Source organism: Heptranchias perlo, chromosome 38, assembly GCF_035084215.1.
Source record: "Heptranchias perlo isolate sHepPer1 chromosome 38, sHepPer1.hap1, whole genome shotgun sequence".
Classification (NCBI taxonomy): Eukaryota; Metazoa; Chordata; class Chondrichthyes; order Hexanchiformes; family Hexanchidae; genus Heptranchias; species Heptranchias perlo.
Window position 1 is genome coordinate 7,907,870 of NC_090362.1, and position 17,045 is coordinate 7,924,914.

Below are 17,045 nucleotides of genomic sequence, written 5' to 3' on the forward strand. Positions count from 1 at the left end.
GAGCTCGACTCTGGGGTGAACAGGAATCTTAAGGTTTCACACGGGTTGCGGCAACCCAATTTGTCCAAGGTGGGGGAAGAGAATCAGCGGCAACGGAGCGGAGAATGCGGCTTCAATCTTTCAGATGTTCAGTTGGAGTCAACGTTGACTTGTCCATGTCTTAATGTTAGCCGGTTAGTCTGACGGTACAGAGGTGGCCGTAGGGTCAAGGGAAGTGGTGCAGTGGTCAGCGTATATCTGGAAACTCACCTCTTACCTTCCACTGTCGCTACGGGGCAGTATCTGAATTAGGAAGGGGGGGGGTGATGGAACTTGCAGGAACTGGAAGAGAAGGCCATTGCTGGGGATGTGCTGTCTGTATAAATGGTATAAACGGCTGTGCGATTGACACTTTAAAAGTGCAGCCAATAAGAGAGCTGTTGAGGCAATGAAACAATACCTCTTGCTGCAGCTCTTTAATGACTGCTGTTCTGATCAGGAAAAAAAAGGCTCAACAAAGTGCATTTATACAATGCCTTTAATGTAGTAAAATGACCCAAGGCGCTTCACAGGAGCGTAATCAGACAAAAATCGACACCAAGCCACAGAAGGAGACGTTAGGACAGGTGACTCAAAGCTTGGCCAAAGAGAGAGGTTTTAAGGAGGAAAGGCGGAGAGATTTAAGGAGGAAATTCCAGAGCTTAGGGCCTAGAAAGCTGAAGGCACGGCCGCCAATGGTGAGGCAGAGGAAGGGGAGGATGGACAACGTGCCAGAGTTGGAAGAACGTAGGGCTGGAGGAGGTTACAGAGATGGTGAATCGAAAGAGGGACAAATTGAATTCTCGGCGCTTTGAAACTTTTAATCGAGCTGAACGCACTGGACCGAGTCACAGAACCAGCTTCAGGGTTGATGCTCAGGTGAACTCTGTGTGGGTTTTTTTTTATTCTTCTATTTCCAGGATCCAAATCAGCTGATACGAGCCAGCGCCCTCCGCGTTCTCTCCAGCATCCGCGTCACGATCATTGTCCCCATAATGATGTTGGCTATAAAGGAAGCTGCCTCTGATATGTCTCCCTACGTCAGGAAAACTGCTGCCCACGCCATTCCAAAGCTGTACAGGTAAAACGTCCCCTGCGACCTTTCGATCCTCCAGAACGTGGGAATGCTGCGAATTGTCTTTCTGTCCTTTTTGAAGCATTTCAGTAAATACAAAAATCCGTGAAGTATTTTAAACGCTAGGGTTCTGGCAGCCTGACTGGGAACTCTTGTTAGAAGTGGAGAAACTGAGAGGAGCTGAGATATGAAGGAACAGGCATCTTTACAGATTTCAGTTAGTCCAGTTTATAGGCTACTGGAATGCTCAGAGACTTATAGAAAGAAAAAAGAACATGCATTTTATAGAACGCCTTTCACAACAACAACTTGCATTTATATAGCGCCTTTAACGTAGTAAAATGTCCCAAGGTGCTTCACAGGAGCGATTATTAAACAGAATTTGACACCGAACCACATAAGGAGATATTAGGACAGGTGACCAAAAGCTTGGCCAAAGAGGTAGGTTTTAAAGAGCGTCTTAAAGGAGGAACGAAAGGTAGTGAGGCGGAGGGGTTTAGGGAGGGAATTCCAGAGCTTAGGGCCCAGGCAGCTGAAGGCACGGCCGCCAATGGTGGAGCGATTAAAATCGGGGATGTCAAGAGGCCAGAATTGGAAGAGCGCAGAGATCTCGGAGGGTTGTAGGGCTGGAGGAGGTTACAGAGATAGGGAGGGGCAAGGCCGTGGAGGGATTTGAAAACAAGGATAAGGATTTTAAAATCGAGGCGTTGCTGGATCGGGAGCCAATGTAGGTCAACGAGCACAGGGGTGATGGGAGAACAGGACTTGCGAGTTAGGATACGGGCAGCAGAGTTTTGGATGAGCTGAACTTCAGGACCTCCCAAAGCGCTTTACAGCCAATGAAGTACTTTTGAAGTGTTGTCACTGTTGTAATGTAGGAAACACAGCAGCCAATTTGCGCACAGCAAGATCCCACAAACAGTAATGTGATAAATGACCAGATAATCTGTTTGAGGGATAAATGTCAACCAGGACACTTCAACTAGTGCCGTGTGTAAAAAGTCGGATAGCCAGGTGGTGAAGGATCGAATACTAGAGCCTAGTCTTCAGTTGCTTCCAAGCCTTTATTTTCAGAGATCCACATTACACATTGTGCACCCTCTAGATAAGCTCCCTCCTATAAATGGATACAAGAGGCCCCAGTTGATACCCACCACCTGAATACAATTAACACTAATTGATATAAATTGCCTAGATACAATTAATACCATGGGATCTTTTACACCCACCTGAGAGGGCAGATGGAGCCTCGGTTTAATGTTACCCTTCAATACTGCACTGGAGTGTCAGCCTGGATTTTATGCTCAAGTCTCGGGAGTGGGGCTTGAACCCACAACCTTCTGACTCCGAGGCAAGAGTGCTACCCACTGAGCCACGGCTGACTATATAGCAATATATTTATTATTCGATCGTTTCTCATTTTCTCGCGCTCTTAAGTCGTGCAGCATCCCTATTCTGGGAGGATGGAGAGGAGACCTGCCTCTATGTCTCTGTTGTCCCGCCCTGTAAGAAACACCAGGTCCACCTGTCGTGTGATGTTTCTCCTCTCTTTCTGTCTGTCTGTCTCTCTCTCTCTTCTCTCTGAGAAACACAGGGGAGTAGAGTGTGGGTCTATGATCAGTCATCTCTCCGATCTCCCCCAGGCTTCAGGGGGAGGAACGGAGTTGGACACTGGTTGTTTGGAGACAATTGGCCACGGTTTGGAGAGCAAGTGAACCCAGGAATGGTTTTTCCCTCGTACTTATCTTATTTCTTCTTAATTTTATCCTTTGGACTTCCTCCTTTTGTTCCCCTTATATTTTATTTTGTTTTATAAGCCTCTTTTTTTTCAATTGAGTCATTTGAAAAATCGGTCTCTCTGACCATCCTTATTATGGGGATTCCATGACTATGTGCTCACTGGAAGCGCAGGTTGGAGATGGGACTGCAACATCGTAGGCCCAACTCTCCGACCCATGACCTCCAGGAGCACAGCTTCCCGCCGGGTTTGCAGAATCACGTGTCTGTAATCCAGGCTGACACTACAACTCGGTAGGAAATGCTGCACTGCCAGAGGTGCCGTCTTTCAGCTGAAGCCCCCTCAGGTGGACGTAAAAGATCCCATGGCATTATTTCGAAAAAGAACAGGGGACTTCTGCCTGGTGTCCTGGCCAATGTATTATCATGTCAGAAATGACTGAGAATTTTTAAAAAATCAATACCAGACTTTTATTGTGGAAATTTTAAAGCCTGTTACTTAAATTTCGATGTTATTTAAGGCCTCGATAGTCTGTACAGACTCTGTAGTGCACATATAGTGCCATCCCTGTTTGTCTGTCTCTCGGACATAGCGGTACACAGATAGGCAGGCAGCTCGTTGCAAGGACGATTGGGCCTCCATCTGAGACACAGCGATACACAGACAGGAAGAAGCAGCTCACCTGTAACTCGTACCCGGTCTGGCCTACCTCGACTCTAGTCCATACAAAGTGCCCTTTCGAAGAAGCTTAGCAACTTATACAAACAATAAATGCTTCAACAAGGCCGATTACCACCTTCTCAAGGATGGACTAAAAATGCAGACGAGCCAGCACGGTTTTATAAAAAAAATAGTAGCTGTGTCTCAAATGGACTTGGAAGGGAGAGAGAAAAAAAATGGAAATCATTAAACTATTAGCCTTGGCTTCCACGTTTTTAGGAGAGGGTTTAGAAGCACGCGGCCATGTTTGAGTCGCTTTTCGTCCTAATTGACTCTCGTATGACAATCAAATATGTTTTATATTTTAGTCCAAAAGACCAAGAGATGTTGAGTGGAGTGATTTTGTTTATTCTCGGGGTGTGGGTGACACTGGCAAGGCCAATTTTATTGCCCATCCCGAGTTGCCCCAAGAATGACCTTTGCCAGGCAGAATTTATAACTGAGTGACTGGATGGGCTATTTCGGAGGGCATTTAGAGTGGGACTGGAGTCAGGTGGAGGCCAGACCAGGTGGGAATGAAAGATTCCCTTCCCTAAAGGGAATTAGTGAACCAGTTGGGATTTTACCACAATCTGGCAGCTCTCCTGGTCCCTTTTCCTGGTGCAGGCCCTCCAATGACCAACCTAATTGAATTCAGTTTCACAAATTGCCAGGGTGAGATTTGAAGTGACGATCACTAGGTCCCTAATCTAGTCCAGTGCCAGAACCACGACACGAACCCGACCCAGGGCTAGGTGTGCCGTGTCTGCTTGTACTCGTCAGTCTGACCTTTCCGAGCACACGCTGGGAGCGGGAAGCTTTGCTCCGCACCAGTGAATTTCAGAAACTAATGGGCGTGTCGTCGGTGATGCGGCGATGCTGGGTGGGCGGGATTCCATGTGGGATGTTCTGGACAATTACCCCATCCCCTCATTTCACCTATTTCAGGGACTTTCACCATCAGCGCTTCCCAAAAGGATATTCCACTTCTTTCCTTTTCCCTTTGGATGTCCAGTTAAACTGAGAACCCCACACGATTATTTCCAGGAGCCTTTGTTTGTACTAAATTACTTGGAATTATGTAGAATTTACAGCACAGAAACAGGCCATTCGGCCCAACTGGTCTATGCCGGTGTTTATGCTCCACACGAGCCTCCTCCCTCCCTACTTCATCTAACCCTATCAACATATTCTTCTATTCCTTTCTCCCTCATGTGTTTATCTAGCTTCCCCTTAAATGCGTCTATTCCAGTTGCCTCAGCTACTCCGTGGTAATGAATTACATATTCTAACCACTCTCTGGGTAGAGAAGTTTCTCCTGAATTCCCCATTGGATTTATTGGTATCTATCTTATATTTATGACCCCTAGTTTTGTAGTTTTAAAGTTGACCCTGATCTCTTGCTTCTCTCTTGTTTTAGTTTGGACCAAGATCAGAAGGACCAGCTGATCGAGGTGATTGAGAAGCTGCTGGCCGACAAAACAACGGTAAGAAGGAGGTGCCGAGAAGTCCAGGGCCTTGTGGAAGAACAAGAGCCTCGCTGATATTTGGTTATTCAAAGCTGTGTTATTCTGCTGAGGGAGAACTGTCAATCTGGGCAAAACTTCCAACCGTCTGTCCTTCCAACAGAAAATCGAACCTTCACAGCTCCTTTAACATTCACCGTCTCCACATCTGGAGTCACCTTCTCCTTTAACATTCACCGTCTCCACATCTGGAGTCACCTTCTCCTTTAACATCTGGAGCTACTTGCCCTGTAACATTCACTGTCCCCACATCTGGAATTACTTGTCCTGTAACATTCACTGTTCCCACATCTGGAGTTACTTGTCCTGTAACATTCACTGTCCCCACATCTGGAGTTACTTGTCCTGTAACATTCACTGTCCCCACATCTGGAGTTACTTATCCTGTAACATTACCTGTCCCCACATCTGGAGTTACTTGTCCTGTAACATTCGCTGTCCCCACCCCTGAAGTTACTTCTCTTGTAACATTACCTGTCCCCACATCTGGAGTTACTTCTCCTGTAACATTCACTGTCCCCACAACTGGAGTTATTTCTCTTACAACATTCACTGTCCCCACATCTGGAATTACTTGTCCTGTAACATTCACTGTCCCCACATCTGGAGTTACTTGTCCTGTAACATTCACTGTCCCCACATCTGGAGTTACTTGTCCTGTAACATTCACTGTCCCCACATCTGGAGTTACTTATCCTGTAACATTACCTGTCCCCACATCTGGAGTTACTTGTCCTGTAACATTCGCTGTCCCCACCCCTGAAGTTACTTCTCTTGTAACATTACCTGTCCCCACATCTGGAGTTACTTCTCCTGTAACATTCACTGTCCCCACAACTGGAGTTATTTCTCTTACAACATTCACTGACCCCACATCTGGAGTTACCTTCCTCCATAATATTCACCGCCCTTGAAATACGTTTAGTTGAAGGCCTTATACAGCTGCTTCAGTGACCATGCCTGGTAAATTATTCCACAGCTCCATTACCCTTTGAGTGAAAAGAATAATAGTTATGTCACTGAACTAGTAATCAAGAGGCCTGAACTAATAATTCAGAGAGCGTGAGTCCAAATCTCACCATGGCAGGTTGAAAATTTGAATTCAGTTTAAAACTCTGAAAATAAAAAGCTGATATCCGTAAAAGTGACCATTTCGCTGTCGGATTGTTGTAAAAAAAAACTTCACTAATCTCCTTTAGGGAAGGAAACCTGCTGTGATTACCTGGTCCGGTCTATATGTGACTCCAGCCCCACACCAACGTGGTTGACTTTTAACTGCCCTCTGGCGTGGCCTCACGCAGTTGTCTCAATCTTTCTCGGGGCAGGTAGAGATGGGCAGTAAATGCCAGCCTTGCCAGCGACGCCCACAGCCCGAGTGAATTTTTTTTTAAAAAAAGAAAATTGCTCGCTAATGCTCTCTTGCCTCTCTTCGTCCGTCTGTCTGTCTGTGTGCAGCTGGTTGCAGGGAGTGTGGTGATGGCCTTCGAAGAAGTCTGCCCTGAGCGCATTGATCTGATCCACAAGAACTATCGCAAGCTCTGCAACCTTCTGATTGACGTGGAGGAGTGGGGACAGGTGGTCATCATCAACATGCTCACACGATACGCACGCACGCAGTTCCTCAACCCCAACCACAACGTGAGTGCTGGCCCTCTGCCCCTCCCAATATACCTTCCTCGTGAGTCTCGGGTATATTACCATCGCAGGCTATTTCTCAGCGTAGATCGCTGCCTCGCACAGAGACGCTTTGTTCCTTGTGTCGGACAAGCTTGCCTTTTAAAATTTCTGATGCAGTTAGAACAATATTTGTTCGCTGTAAGTCACTTACAGAAGGCGGTTCGTAGAACCATAGAATGATACGGCACAGAAGGAGGCCATTCGGCCCATCGTGCCTGTGCCGGCTCTTAGAAAGAGCTATCCAATTAATCCCACTCCCCCTGCTCTTTCCCCACAGCCCCGCAGATTTTTCCCCTTCAAGTATTTATCCAATTCCCTTTTGAAAGTTACTATTGAATCTACTTCCACCACCCTTTCAGGCAGCGCGTTCCAACTTGCTGCGTAAAAACATTTTTCCTCATGTCGCCAATGACCTTAAATCTGTGTCCTCTTCCTCGTGCTTCTGTACTCTCTAAGATCTGTTTGAAGGGTATTATTCCATGGACATGTCCTAAACTGCGCACAGCTGCCTTCAAAAGGGAGTTGGAACCTTGGCTGGGGCAGAGATCACAATAAGTGTTTCATCAGTTGACGTATGGATGGTCCATCTGATCTCCTGGACTGGTTCCAATCACCTGAGACGACTGGGGTGGGGGGTTCGGAGGAATTTTCCAGATATTTCCCCCCCCCTTTTTGGCCTTGGGTTTCTTTTTCTGTTTTGTTTTGCCTTTCCCAGGAGATTGCATAAATTCTGGGAGGGAGGAAGTGTCTAATCATGCTCCAGGCATCATGGGGTGTGGGGCAGGCTTGATGGACCGGTTGGCCTTTTCCTGCCTGTTGTTTTTGTGTGTTTTGTATTGTGACACTGCCGTGTGTAATACACATTACACCCCATGCAGCTCCCTGCACAATTTGCTAATAGATCCATGCTGCTCACCTGTTGATCCGAACATCTAGGGAAGAAAGAACTTGCATTTATATAGCACCTTTCACAACCTCAGGATGTCCCAAAGTGCTTCACAGCCCATGAAGGTCTTTGGAAATGTAGTAATGTAGCTCCCCATGTGTAACATATAGTCAGCCAACCCCTGTTAGTATCTTCCATAATTTAGTGTTTGGTCTCTGACGCTGCCCTGTCCAATACATTAGTTTATCAATAACGATGTCATTTCTTCCGCGTTCCGCTGCGGTCAGGAGTCTTTGCTGGAGGAAAACCCGGAGAAAGCGTTTTACGGCTCTGATGAGGAAGATTCCAAGCAGGAGAAAATGGACGCGGCAGCGCTTCCGAAACGGAAGCCGTATGTGATGGATCCTGATCACCGACTGCTTCTTCGCAACACCAAACCTCTTCTACAGAGCAGGAATGCTGCGGTAAGATCACTGATCGCTCCCCACGTCTGGGGGGTGTGGGGGGGTGCGGGGTGGGGGGAATGTGGAACGGTGCCAGTACGCTGCAAACTTAGCCTGGGCCTGACAGGAGTAAGCGTCCCCTTGCAGCTTGAGCTCATCTTAGTCACCGAGTTTGATTTACTGAGATGTTGTGTAAGATCAGAGTTTATAATGAGGCTCCATTACACTGATCACTACACTATCCCACATCTCTGGCTCTGGCGGGGGGGGGGAGAGGTCCCCAATTCTCCTTCCCAAGTTATCTCTTCGCCCACTTCCATAACTCTGTCTCTCTTCCTTTTTTAACATGATTTTTCATTGATGTTTTCAGTCATTGAGCTTAGCAGAATCAACTTAATTTGTTTTTGTTTGAATCAGCTTTTGCACAGGCCCATGTTCCTTAAAAACAGATATTCCATCCCATCCCATCCTGCCCCGCTCCATCCCATCCCCCTCCGCCCCAGTCCCGCCCCATCCCATCCCGCCCCGCTCCATCCCATCCCCCTCCGCCCCAGTCCCGCTCCACTCCGCCCCAGTCCCGCCCCATCCCGCCCCGCCCCATCCCATCCCGCCCCGCCCCGCCCCATCCCGCCCCATCCCATCCCGCCCCGCCCCATCCCGCCCCGCCCCGCCCCATCCCGCCCCGCCCCATCCCGCCCCGCCCCGCCCCATCCCGCCCCGCCCCATCCCGCCCCGCCCCGCCCCATCCCGCCCCGCCCCATCCCGCCCCGCCCCATCCCATCCCGCCCCGCCCCATCCCATCCCGCTCCATCCCCTCCCGCTCCGCCCCACTCCCATCCTTTCCCATCCCGCTCCACCCTAGCCACATGATCTCCAGTTTTAAGTCCCAGCCTTCCCCCCCCCCGCCCCCCTCTCTCACCCAGTCGCTCCAGCAGCAAAATATTAGACTCCATTCAGATCGTCTTAGAGTCACATCCCAACCTGACGCAACACCAGAATCATGTGACCCTGTGCCTCTCACGGCGAGGGAGCTCTCCACGGAGCAGGGAATGAGTTTTCGTTGTAGCACATCTTAACGTTGGAGCAGCCTGACTGGTGGGGGGGGGGGGCGTCCATTAGCCTGTATCCCCCTCCCAGTGAGTGGGGGGGGGGGGCAGTGGGAGGTGAAGAAGATATCTTCGCCTGTGGACCCCTCTCGGTGATGGAGCTTTCCATTTTAGCTGCTGGGAGGAGGGATGTCCTATTGGTGGTGGGGAGGTGGTGGGGGGGGGGGGGGAGTGTGGGCCTCCGTCTCAGAGGGGGAGAGAATAGGGGAGAAAGACCAGCTGGGAGTTCTTGTTACACTCGGAAAAGCCTTGACCGCTGGCAAAGCAAAAGGGAAAGGCTGACTGGGGATCCAGGGAGCAGATACGTGCATCACCCATTTCCGCAACTGCAGCACTTTCCACCATTGCCTTGGCTCTGATGTGGGACTCTGCAAGGATTCCATCGCTCGATGCTGAGGGTCTCCCTTTGTCTCTTTGCCCCTCAGGTGGTGATGGCAGTGGCACAGCTTTATTTTCACCTCGCGCCGAAAGCGGAGGTCGGTGTCATAGCCAAGGCCCTCGTACGTCTGCTCCGCAGCCACAGGTAAGGAGCGCCTCTGCTGCAAGGGTGAGAAAGACACAATGTCCAGAGTAGGGGCCGCTCTGGAGTCACCAGGAACCCTGCGCTTTCAGCCCACGAGGCACAGCCTTCCTCGGAGCATGAGGGGAATTGCCAGGGACCAGCTCTGCTCCTCCTGAACGGCCAGGGTTTCCGATAAGACTCCGGGATAAATTCCCGTCCTTAGTGCTTCACTCACCAGGAACGCCGATCGGGAATTTGGGAGCGAGTTTCCGCCCGGTAATTTTAATGGATGATAGATGGTGGGCCCGTGGGATGAGCCATGCTCCTGGCTGAACAGCTCCCCGGGCGCTAAATGTTGGGGGGGGGGAGACCAGAACTTGGGGTCATAAATATAGGATAGTCACTAATAAATCCAAGAGGGAATTCAGGAGAAACGTCTTTACGCAGAGAGTGGTTAGAATGTGGAACTCATTACCACAAGGAGTAGTTGAGGCGAATAACATAGATGCATTTAAGGGGAAGCCAGATAAACACATGAGGGAGAAAGGAATAGAAGGATATGCTGATAGGGTGAGAGGGAGGAGGCTCGTGTGGAGCATAAACACCGGCATAGACTAGTTGGGCCGAATGGCCTGTTTCTGTGCTGCACATTCTGTGTCATTCTATGTAAAGATGGAAACTTACTCCGGGCGATGGGATAACCTGTCAATCATAGATATAAAAAAGCATTCTGAGTCCCACTTGTGGTGGGGAGACGACGAGGGGTGTGTACCAGATTAAGGATAGTAATTATTTTGCATTTGGATGGGTCAAAGGGTCTCCCTTTTCATTGTGGACACACATTAAATGTGCGCTGAGTATTTTGCAACCATCAAAATGGGGAGGGAGCGGAGGAGAGGGGGAAGCAGCAGAGACACTGGCAGCGGTCGATCTCCTTCGTCTATTGTAAAAGGAGGAATGACTGGATTCTCAGATTTCTTTCAAACCAGAGTTCAATCTGTCACTGAAATTTCAAGGAGCCTTTGATGTCCATTCTTAAACTCACAGCAACTCATTATCAACTGGATAGGTAAAAACACAATGCCCTGTCCAGCACCCACCCTATGCGCAGCGAGGACGGCCCCACCCCCCGGGCCCACCCTGTGTGCAGCGAGGCGCCCCCACCCCAGGCCCACCCTGTGCGGCGAGGCGGCCCCACCCCCCGGGCCCACCCTGCGCGGCAAGGCGGCCCCACCACCCCCCCTACCCCCCGGGCCCACCCTGTGCGCAGCGAGGACGGCCCCACCACCCCCCCGGGCCCACTCTGTGCGCGGAGAGGCGGCTCCCACCCCCGCCCCCCCCCTGGGCCCACCCTGTTTGGAGAGGCGGCCCCACCCCCCCCCCCCCCCCCCCCCCCCCCCACCCCCCGGGCCCACCCTGTGCGCGGCGAGGCGGGGGTCACATCCCGTGATAGCCTTGCACATGTTCGAACCTCCTCTTCTGCATTTTCCTCCTGAACTTTCTTGAATTGTGCAATGACCTTCCCTTTCCAGCTGAATTTTGATTCTGGTTGAAGCAGTGTTATGAAATCCTCCTGGTATCATCTGAGATCAATTGGTGATGGAGTCTAAAAAAATATCCCCGGGAGCTCAATATTGACCCCACGCAACACTGACCGGCCACGATGTCACGGAGAGCCTCGTGCTCATAGTCTGACCTCTCAGCTGCAGGCCTTGACTTTGAGGTGAGGCACAGCAGACAATAAAAGGATTGAAAAATAAACAGTCGTAAGTTTTATTCTTCCAGTTCCATTTCTCGTGGCAAGTGACCTGTTTTCTGGTCACCTGCCCCCTGCGAGAGTGGACCGGGTGACTTCAGAGCCTTTATTGGAGGTGACCCTTTCGCCCAGCGGTGCTCGCTGCTGACACGGCTGAGATCCAGGACCACGTCCGACCATTCCACGCCGGAGCAGTCCCATTATTGGAAACTCCTCCTTTGACAGGCTGTTCACTCCCACTCTCCCACTGAATAAACGGAAAGAAAGAATTTGCATTTATATAGCACCTTTCAGGACATCCCAAAACACTTTGCACTTCATTGGCTGTAGTCACTGTGGTAATGTAGGAAACGCGGCAGCCGATTTGCGCACAGCAAGATCCCACACGCAGCAGTGAGATAAATGATCAGATAATCTGTTTTTTTTTAGTGGTTGAGGGATAAATATTGGCCAGGACACCAGGGAGAACTCCCCTGCTCTTCTTCGGATAGTGCCATGAGATCTTTTACACCCACACGAGAGGGCAGATGGGGCCTCGGTTTAACGTCTCATCCGAAACTCTCACCTTTGACCCCGAGTTCCCGGTGCCTCCCCACTCGCACTAAAGACGGTCGTAAAGTGTATCGGGTCTCATTACCACAATATTTGGGTCGAGTTTGGCTGTGGTTGATGAGCGAGATTATCTGTCTCCAGTGCGATGAATTACTGCCATTCCTCTCTCTCTCTCTCTCTCTTTTCTCCGTACAGTGAGGTGCAGTTTGTTGTGCTGCAGAATGTCGCCACCATGTCAATCAAACGGAGGGTGAGTCGCTGCACCTGCTTCTTCCAATTCCTTCAGTAATTTGATGCTTTCCTGTGTAACCGTGCTCGTAAATCCTGTGTCACTTTGATGGGTTTAATCTGCTGATATTGATGCTATAAACATGCATGAGAGGAGCCCATTTGCTCGCGTGTCTCGTCTGACTGACAACATCAAGGCATCTTGAGACCGTAGTGGTGGAGCTGGAGACGGAAGAATTGCCTGGTTCTATTTGGCCTTGTGCTCGTATACCTGAATTAGAGTTGCCAGCCCTCCAGGATTGTCCTGGAGTCTCCAGGAATTAAAGACTCATCTCCAGGACACAGTTGCAAGCAAATCGGGAGGAAAAACCATAGGGGTGTTTGAAAAAACACGTTTTATTTTCAGTTTCTTTTTAACACTTTTATTTATTGGTTATAAAAATATTGGCGATGGTAGGGGGCGGTGGGAAAGGGTATGCGCCTTCCAATTGGCTCGTGAAGGCAGTGTGTCGTGATGATGGACATGTCGGGCGACCAATGGCGGGTAAACCTTCAGGATTACATCCAATCAGAGTTGACGAAGCTAATTTGAATAGCCGTGAGGGTGGCGACAAGCGTTTGATAACTGCGCGAGTGAACGGTGAGTAGCAATGAGGATGGGTAATCACGAGTAACGGTGAGTAACTGTGAGGTTAGATAAGCATGAGGATGATGAGTAACGAGGTATAAGGAGCAGCCAGAAGGAACGGTGAGGGCCGAGCCAACAGTGAGGGCGGAGCAACAGAAATGTGAATAACGACGAAAATGACTGAGGAATAGTGAAGATTTGTCGCATGGCTCTCCACGTGCTGTGCGTTGCCGTGGGTACCGATAAGCAGCCAAATCCTTACTATTATTGGGCAGTGACATGACTAAAATTGACTTCAATTTTTCAGGGAATGTTTGAACCCCATCTGAAGAGTTTCTACATCAGGTCCACAGACCCAACCCAGATTAAAGTGCTGAAGGTGGGTCAGTATTCACAGATTGTGTTGGCTTCGGTGTCTCTCTCTCTGTTACACGCTATCAAACCACTACAGCAACTTGATGCTTATTCCCTTGTCTCATGCAGTTGGAAGTCCTGACCAATCTCGCCAATGAGACAAACATATCTACTATTCTCCGGGAATTCCAGGTAAGGAGGGACCAAGCATTTGTGTCACTGTTGTTCCTGTTCTGTGTAAGGCAGAGTGTATTAAGCTCCAGAATCATCCACACTGCCTTTAGCAACACAACCAATGCCCTCCAGACTTTCCTTGTCGATAACTCTGCCCCTCCCTCCACCCCTGCGCACTCCCAGTGGAGCGGCGATATCCCTCCACCCCTGCGCACTCCCAGTGGAGCGGCGATATCCCTCCACTCCAACTCAGCTGATCTTCCGACGCATGACTGGATTAACGTCAACTCTGGAGATTGGAATGGGGTGGGGAGGTTAGAAAAATCTCTTTACACACAGGGGTTTGGAATGTGGAATCCTGAGCCACAAACCGTTGTTTAAGCAGAGTCCATGAATTTGAGGGTTGTGCAAAAAAATCTGGAGAGAATGGGAAGTGAGCAGAAGAATGGGATTAGACTGGGTGGGATATTAAAGGGTATCAGGAGTGAGCAGGAGAGTGGGATTAGACTGGGTGGTTTATGTGGAGAAAAACGCCAGCGCAGACTTGATGGGCTGAATGGTTTCTGTGCTGTAACATTCTATGATTGCAACTTCAAAGCTCGAGGCTTCCTACAGTCCAAGCTCCAACCCCACGTGATTAATTGTGTGTCTCTCTGTCTGGGCAAGGCTTGTATTCAGATGTGGAAGTTTCTGATGTTTGAGCTTTAGGAACAGGAGTGGACCATTTAGCCTCTCGAGCCCGTTCCACCATTCAATGAGATCATGGTTGATCTGTGACCTAACTGCACATACCCGCCTCAGCCCCATATCCTTTAATACATTTTGGTTAACAAAAATCTATCAATCTCAGATTTAAACGTGAGCTAGCATCAAATGCCGTTTGCGGAAGAGAGTTCCACCCTTTTGTGTGCAGAAGTGTTTCCTAACTTCACTCCTGAAAGTCCTGGCTCTAATTTTTAGGCTACGTCCCCTAGTCCTCGACTCCCCAACCAGCGGAAATTGAATTGCGTTATCTTCCGTTAGGAACACGTCCTGTGGTCTCCACCCAGGGTTAGAAATCTGATCTGAGGAACTAAATTGCCCAGCATGTGTAGCCTTTTACTGAAGTCATGTGACCTAACCCTGGTCGCTCGTAATAAAATTCAACAGAGGAGTCGATGTGTGAGAGAATGTGTCAGGGTGACCAATGTGCGCAAGAGTTAGGAATTAACAGAGATGCATTTAAAGGGGAAGCTGGATGAGGGAGAAAGGAATGGAAGGATGTGCTGATAGGGTTAGATGGATGGGTGGGAGAAGGCTCGTGTGGAGCATAAACGCCGGCATAGACCAGTTGGGCCGAATGGCCTGTTTCTGTGCTGTCAATTCTATTTGAAGAACTTTGGTCTATAAACGGTTACACAGGATCCAGTCCTTGAGTCGAGAGTCTGCTGACCTCCAGTACACAAGCCCTTGGTGAACTGTCAGAAATGCCAGGTCTGGTAACATGATCATTTTCCTCTTCACACTCTAGCTATCCAGTTTAAAAAACCCCCCCACACAAAATCCCAGATCCCCGGGTTTGTGGCCTCAAAAGAACAATAAACACAAGGGCCTCAGGTCGTAAACATTCCTAATAAACTCTCTTGTTTGACCAGATGGCCTTCTGCTGACCCCTGGGACCTGTGGAGGTTTTTATCACCTGACTGTCCCAAGTCATTTTTGTTGAAAACAAGAGGTCAAGCCGAGGTCGGGTGGCAAATAGCTGAAATGTGAGCTGAATTAAGTAAGCGGGCTGCGCCGTACAATGGACAATCTCTAGCAGGCCAAGGAGCTACGTCCGGACAGCTCTGCTGCATATTCAGGATGGATTCAGGGAGGTCGAGCTCCCTGATTCTATGAGTCTACCAGCACGATAAGGAAGCCTGATTTTGCTGTGTAAACACGGGGAGCTGGCTCGTATAAGGGTTGCCAACCCTCCAGGATTGCCCTGGAGTGCTCAGGAATTGACGATTAATCTCCTGGAAGCTGTTGTAAGCAAACCTGGGAGAAAAATCATTGAGGCTTTGAAAAAGAAATGGTGGTTTTTTTTTCCCCTTTTTTTTTAACACTTGCGTTCCTTAGTTATAAAACTATTGGCGATGGGGGGGAAAAAGGCTGTTTGACTGGGTGGGGCGTTTTGATGAAACCTCCAGGAACAGGTCCAGCCAGAGTTGGCAACCCACAGTCACCAGTCTCCGGGGTAACAGACCAGACCACTGGTATAAAATGCAGCATGGTCTATGAGTTGGTGGGTGTTCTGTCCTCTGGAGTTTGAAAGGGTGCTTTTCTTCACAAAAATTTGTCGACTTTTTTATTTGTTGTATGGGAGTAAGATTCACACATCGTTTTAATCACCGTTAGATCTCGTTTAAGTGATTGATTCAGATATTGGGGGGTTTGGGGTAGAATTCCGGAGGAACATAGGAAATTGCTAGACGAGAAAAGACCAAGGTCCACCTGGTTTGCCTCCTACCGTCCCGGTCGTGCCATGGGTCTCTCCGAGGGTGTTTGAAATTCTGCACGGGTTTTTCTGATCTCCTGCTGTAACATTGGTTGGAATCAACAACAACAATTTGCTTTTATATAGCGCCTTTTAACATAGTAAAACGTCCCAAGGCGCTTCACAGGAGCGACTATCAAACAAAATTTAATACTGAGCCACATAAGGAGATATTAGGAGAGGTGACCGAAAGCTTGGTCAAAGAGGTAGGTTTTAAAGAGCGTCTTAAAGGAGGAGAGAGGTAGAGAGGTTTAGGGAGGGAATTCCAGAGTTTAGGGCCAGGCAGCTGAAGGCACGGCCGCCAGTGGTGGATCGATGAAAATCGGGGATGTGCAAGAGGCCAGAGTTGGAAGAGTCTAATACTATAACCATGATTATTACTTTACTGTCATCATTCTTTCTCTTTCTCTTTCACTTTCTCTTTAGACATATATCAAGAGCCAGGACAAGGACTTTGTGGCTGCCACCATACAGGCCATTGGTCGATGTGCCACCAACATTGACGAAGTCCGGGACACTTGCCTCAATGGATTGGTTCAACTGCTGTCCAATAGAGACGGTGAGGTCCAAGTAACCAATAGCCTAAAGCAAATACTGACCAGTCCGACAGCAAAATCTTTTGCATGTGATACATAATTTAAGATACATTCCTTTATGTATCAGTGACAAACGTAAGACCAGTAGAAAGTATAGGTCACGATACAGACCCTCTGATAGATTCATTCTTATTTACAGTAGAATCTCACCGTCCGTTTTTCTCTACCCTCTAAAGTATTTTCCACTTCCTGTAATCTCAGTGGTTTCCTACACTTGCGATCTCCCTGTCCCGGTGTCTCAATTTGCAATCCCTCTAATATTCTTTTGTTTCCGTCTCGCAACAGATCTGCGCAGTGAGGAACCGTCCCTCGCTCGTCCCTCGCTCGTCCCTCATATTGTGCCTGTGCTGTGTGCCCACTTGCCCCACGGTACTGAAGACTGAGGGGGCTGTTACTGTGTTTTTCTGATTTCTAATCACTGCTGTTCTTTGTATTAGAGTTGGTGGTGGCCGAGTCCGTGGTTGTTATTAAGAAGTTGTTGCAGATGCAGCCATCGCAGCACAGCGACATCATCAAACACATGGCAAAACTCATTGACAACATCATGGTGAGTGTCGGGGCCGGGCATG

The 17,045-nt window shown here is 49.1% G+C and overlaps 1 protein-coding gene across 3 annotated transcripts in view; it reads left to right on the plus strand.

Moving 5' to 3' along the window:
* Positions 1–17,045, plus strand: part of LOC137304701 (AP-3 complex subunit beta-2) — a 100,023-nt gene that overhangs the window by 33,564 nt on the left and 49,414 nt on the right. For all 3 annotated transcript variants that reach the window (XM_067973366.1, XM_067973367.1, XM_067973368.1), the window contains exons 5-14: positions 939–1,099; positions 4,951–5,017; positions 6,512–6,694; positions 7,907–8,083; positions 9,594–9,691; positions 12,174–12,228; positions 13,142–13,213; positions 13,318–13,380; positions 16,307–16,439; positions 16,914–17,023. In XM_067973366.1, coding sequence (XP_067829467.1) covers positions 939–1,099; positions 4,951–5,017; positions 6,512–6,694; positions 7,907–8,083; positions 9,594–9,691; positions 12,174–12,228; positions 13,142–13,213; positions 13,318–13,380; positions 16,307–16,439; positions 16,914–17,023 — 1,119 coding nt within the window. The remainder of the gene's footprint in view (positions 1–938; positions 1,100–4,950; positions 5,018–6,511; positions 6,695–7,906; positions 8,084–9,593; positions 9,692–12,173; positions 12,229–13,141; positions 13,214–13,317; positions 13,381–16,306; positions 16,440–16,913; positions 17,024–17,045) is intronic.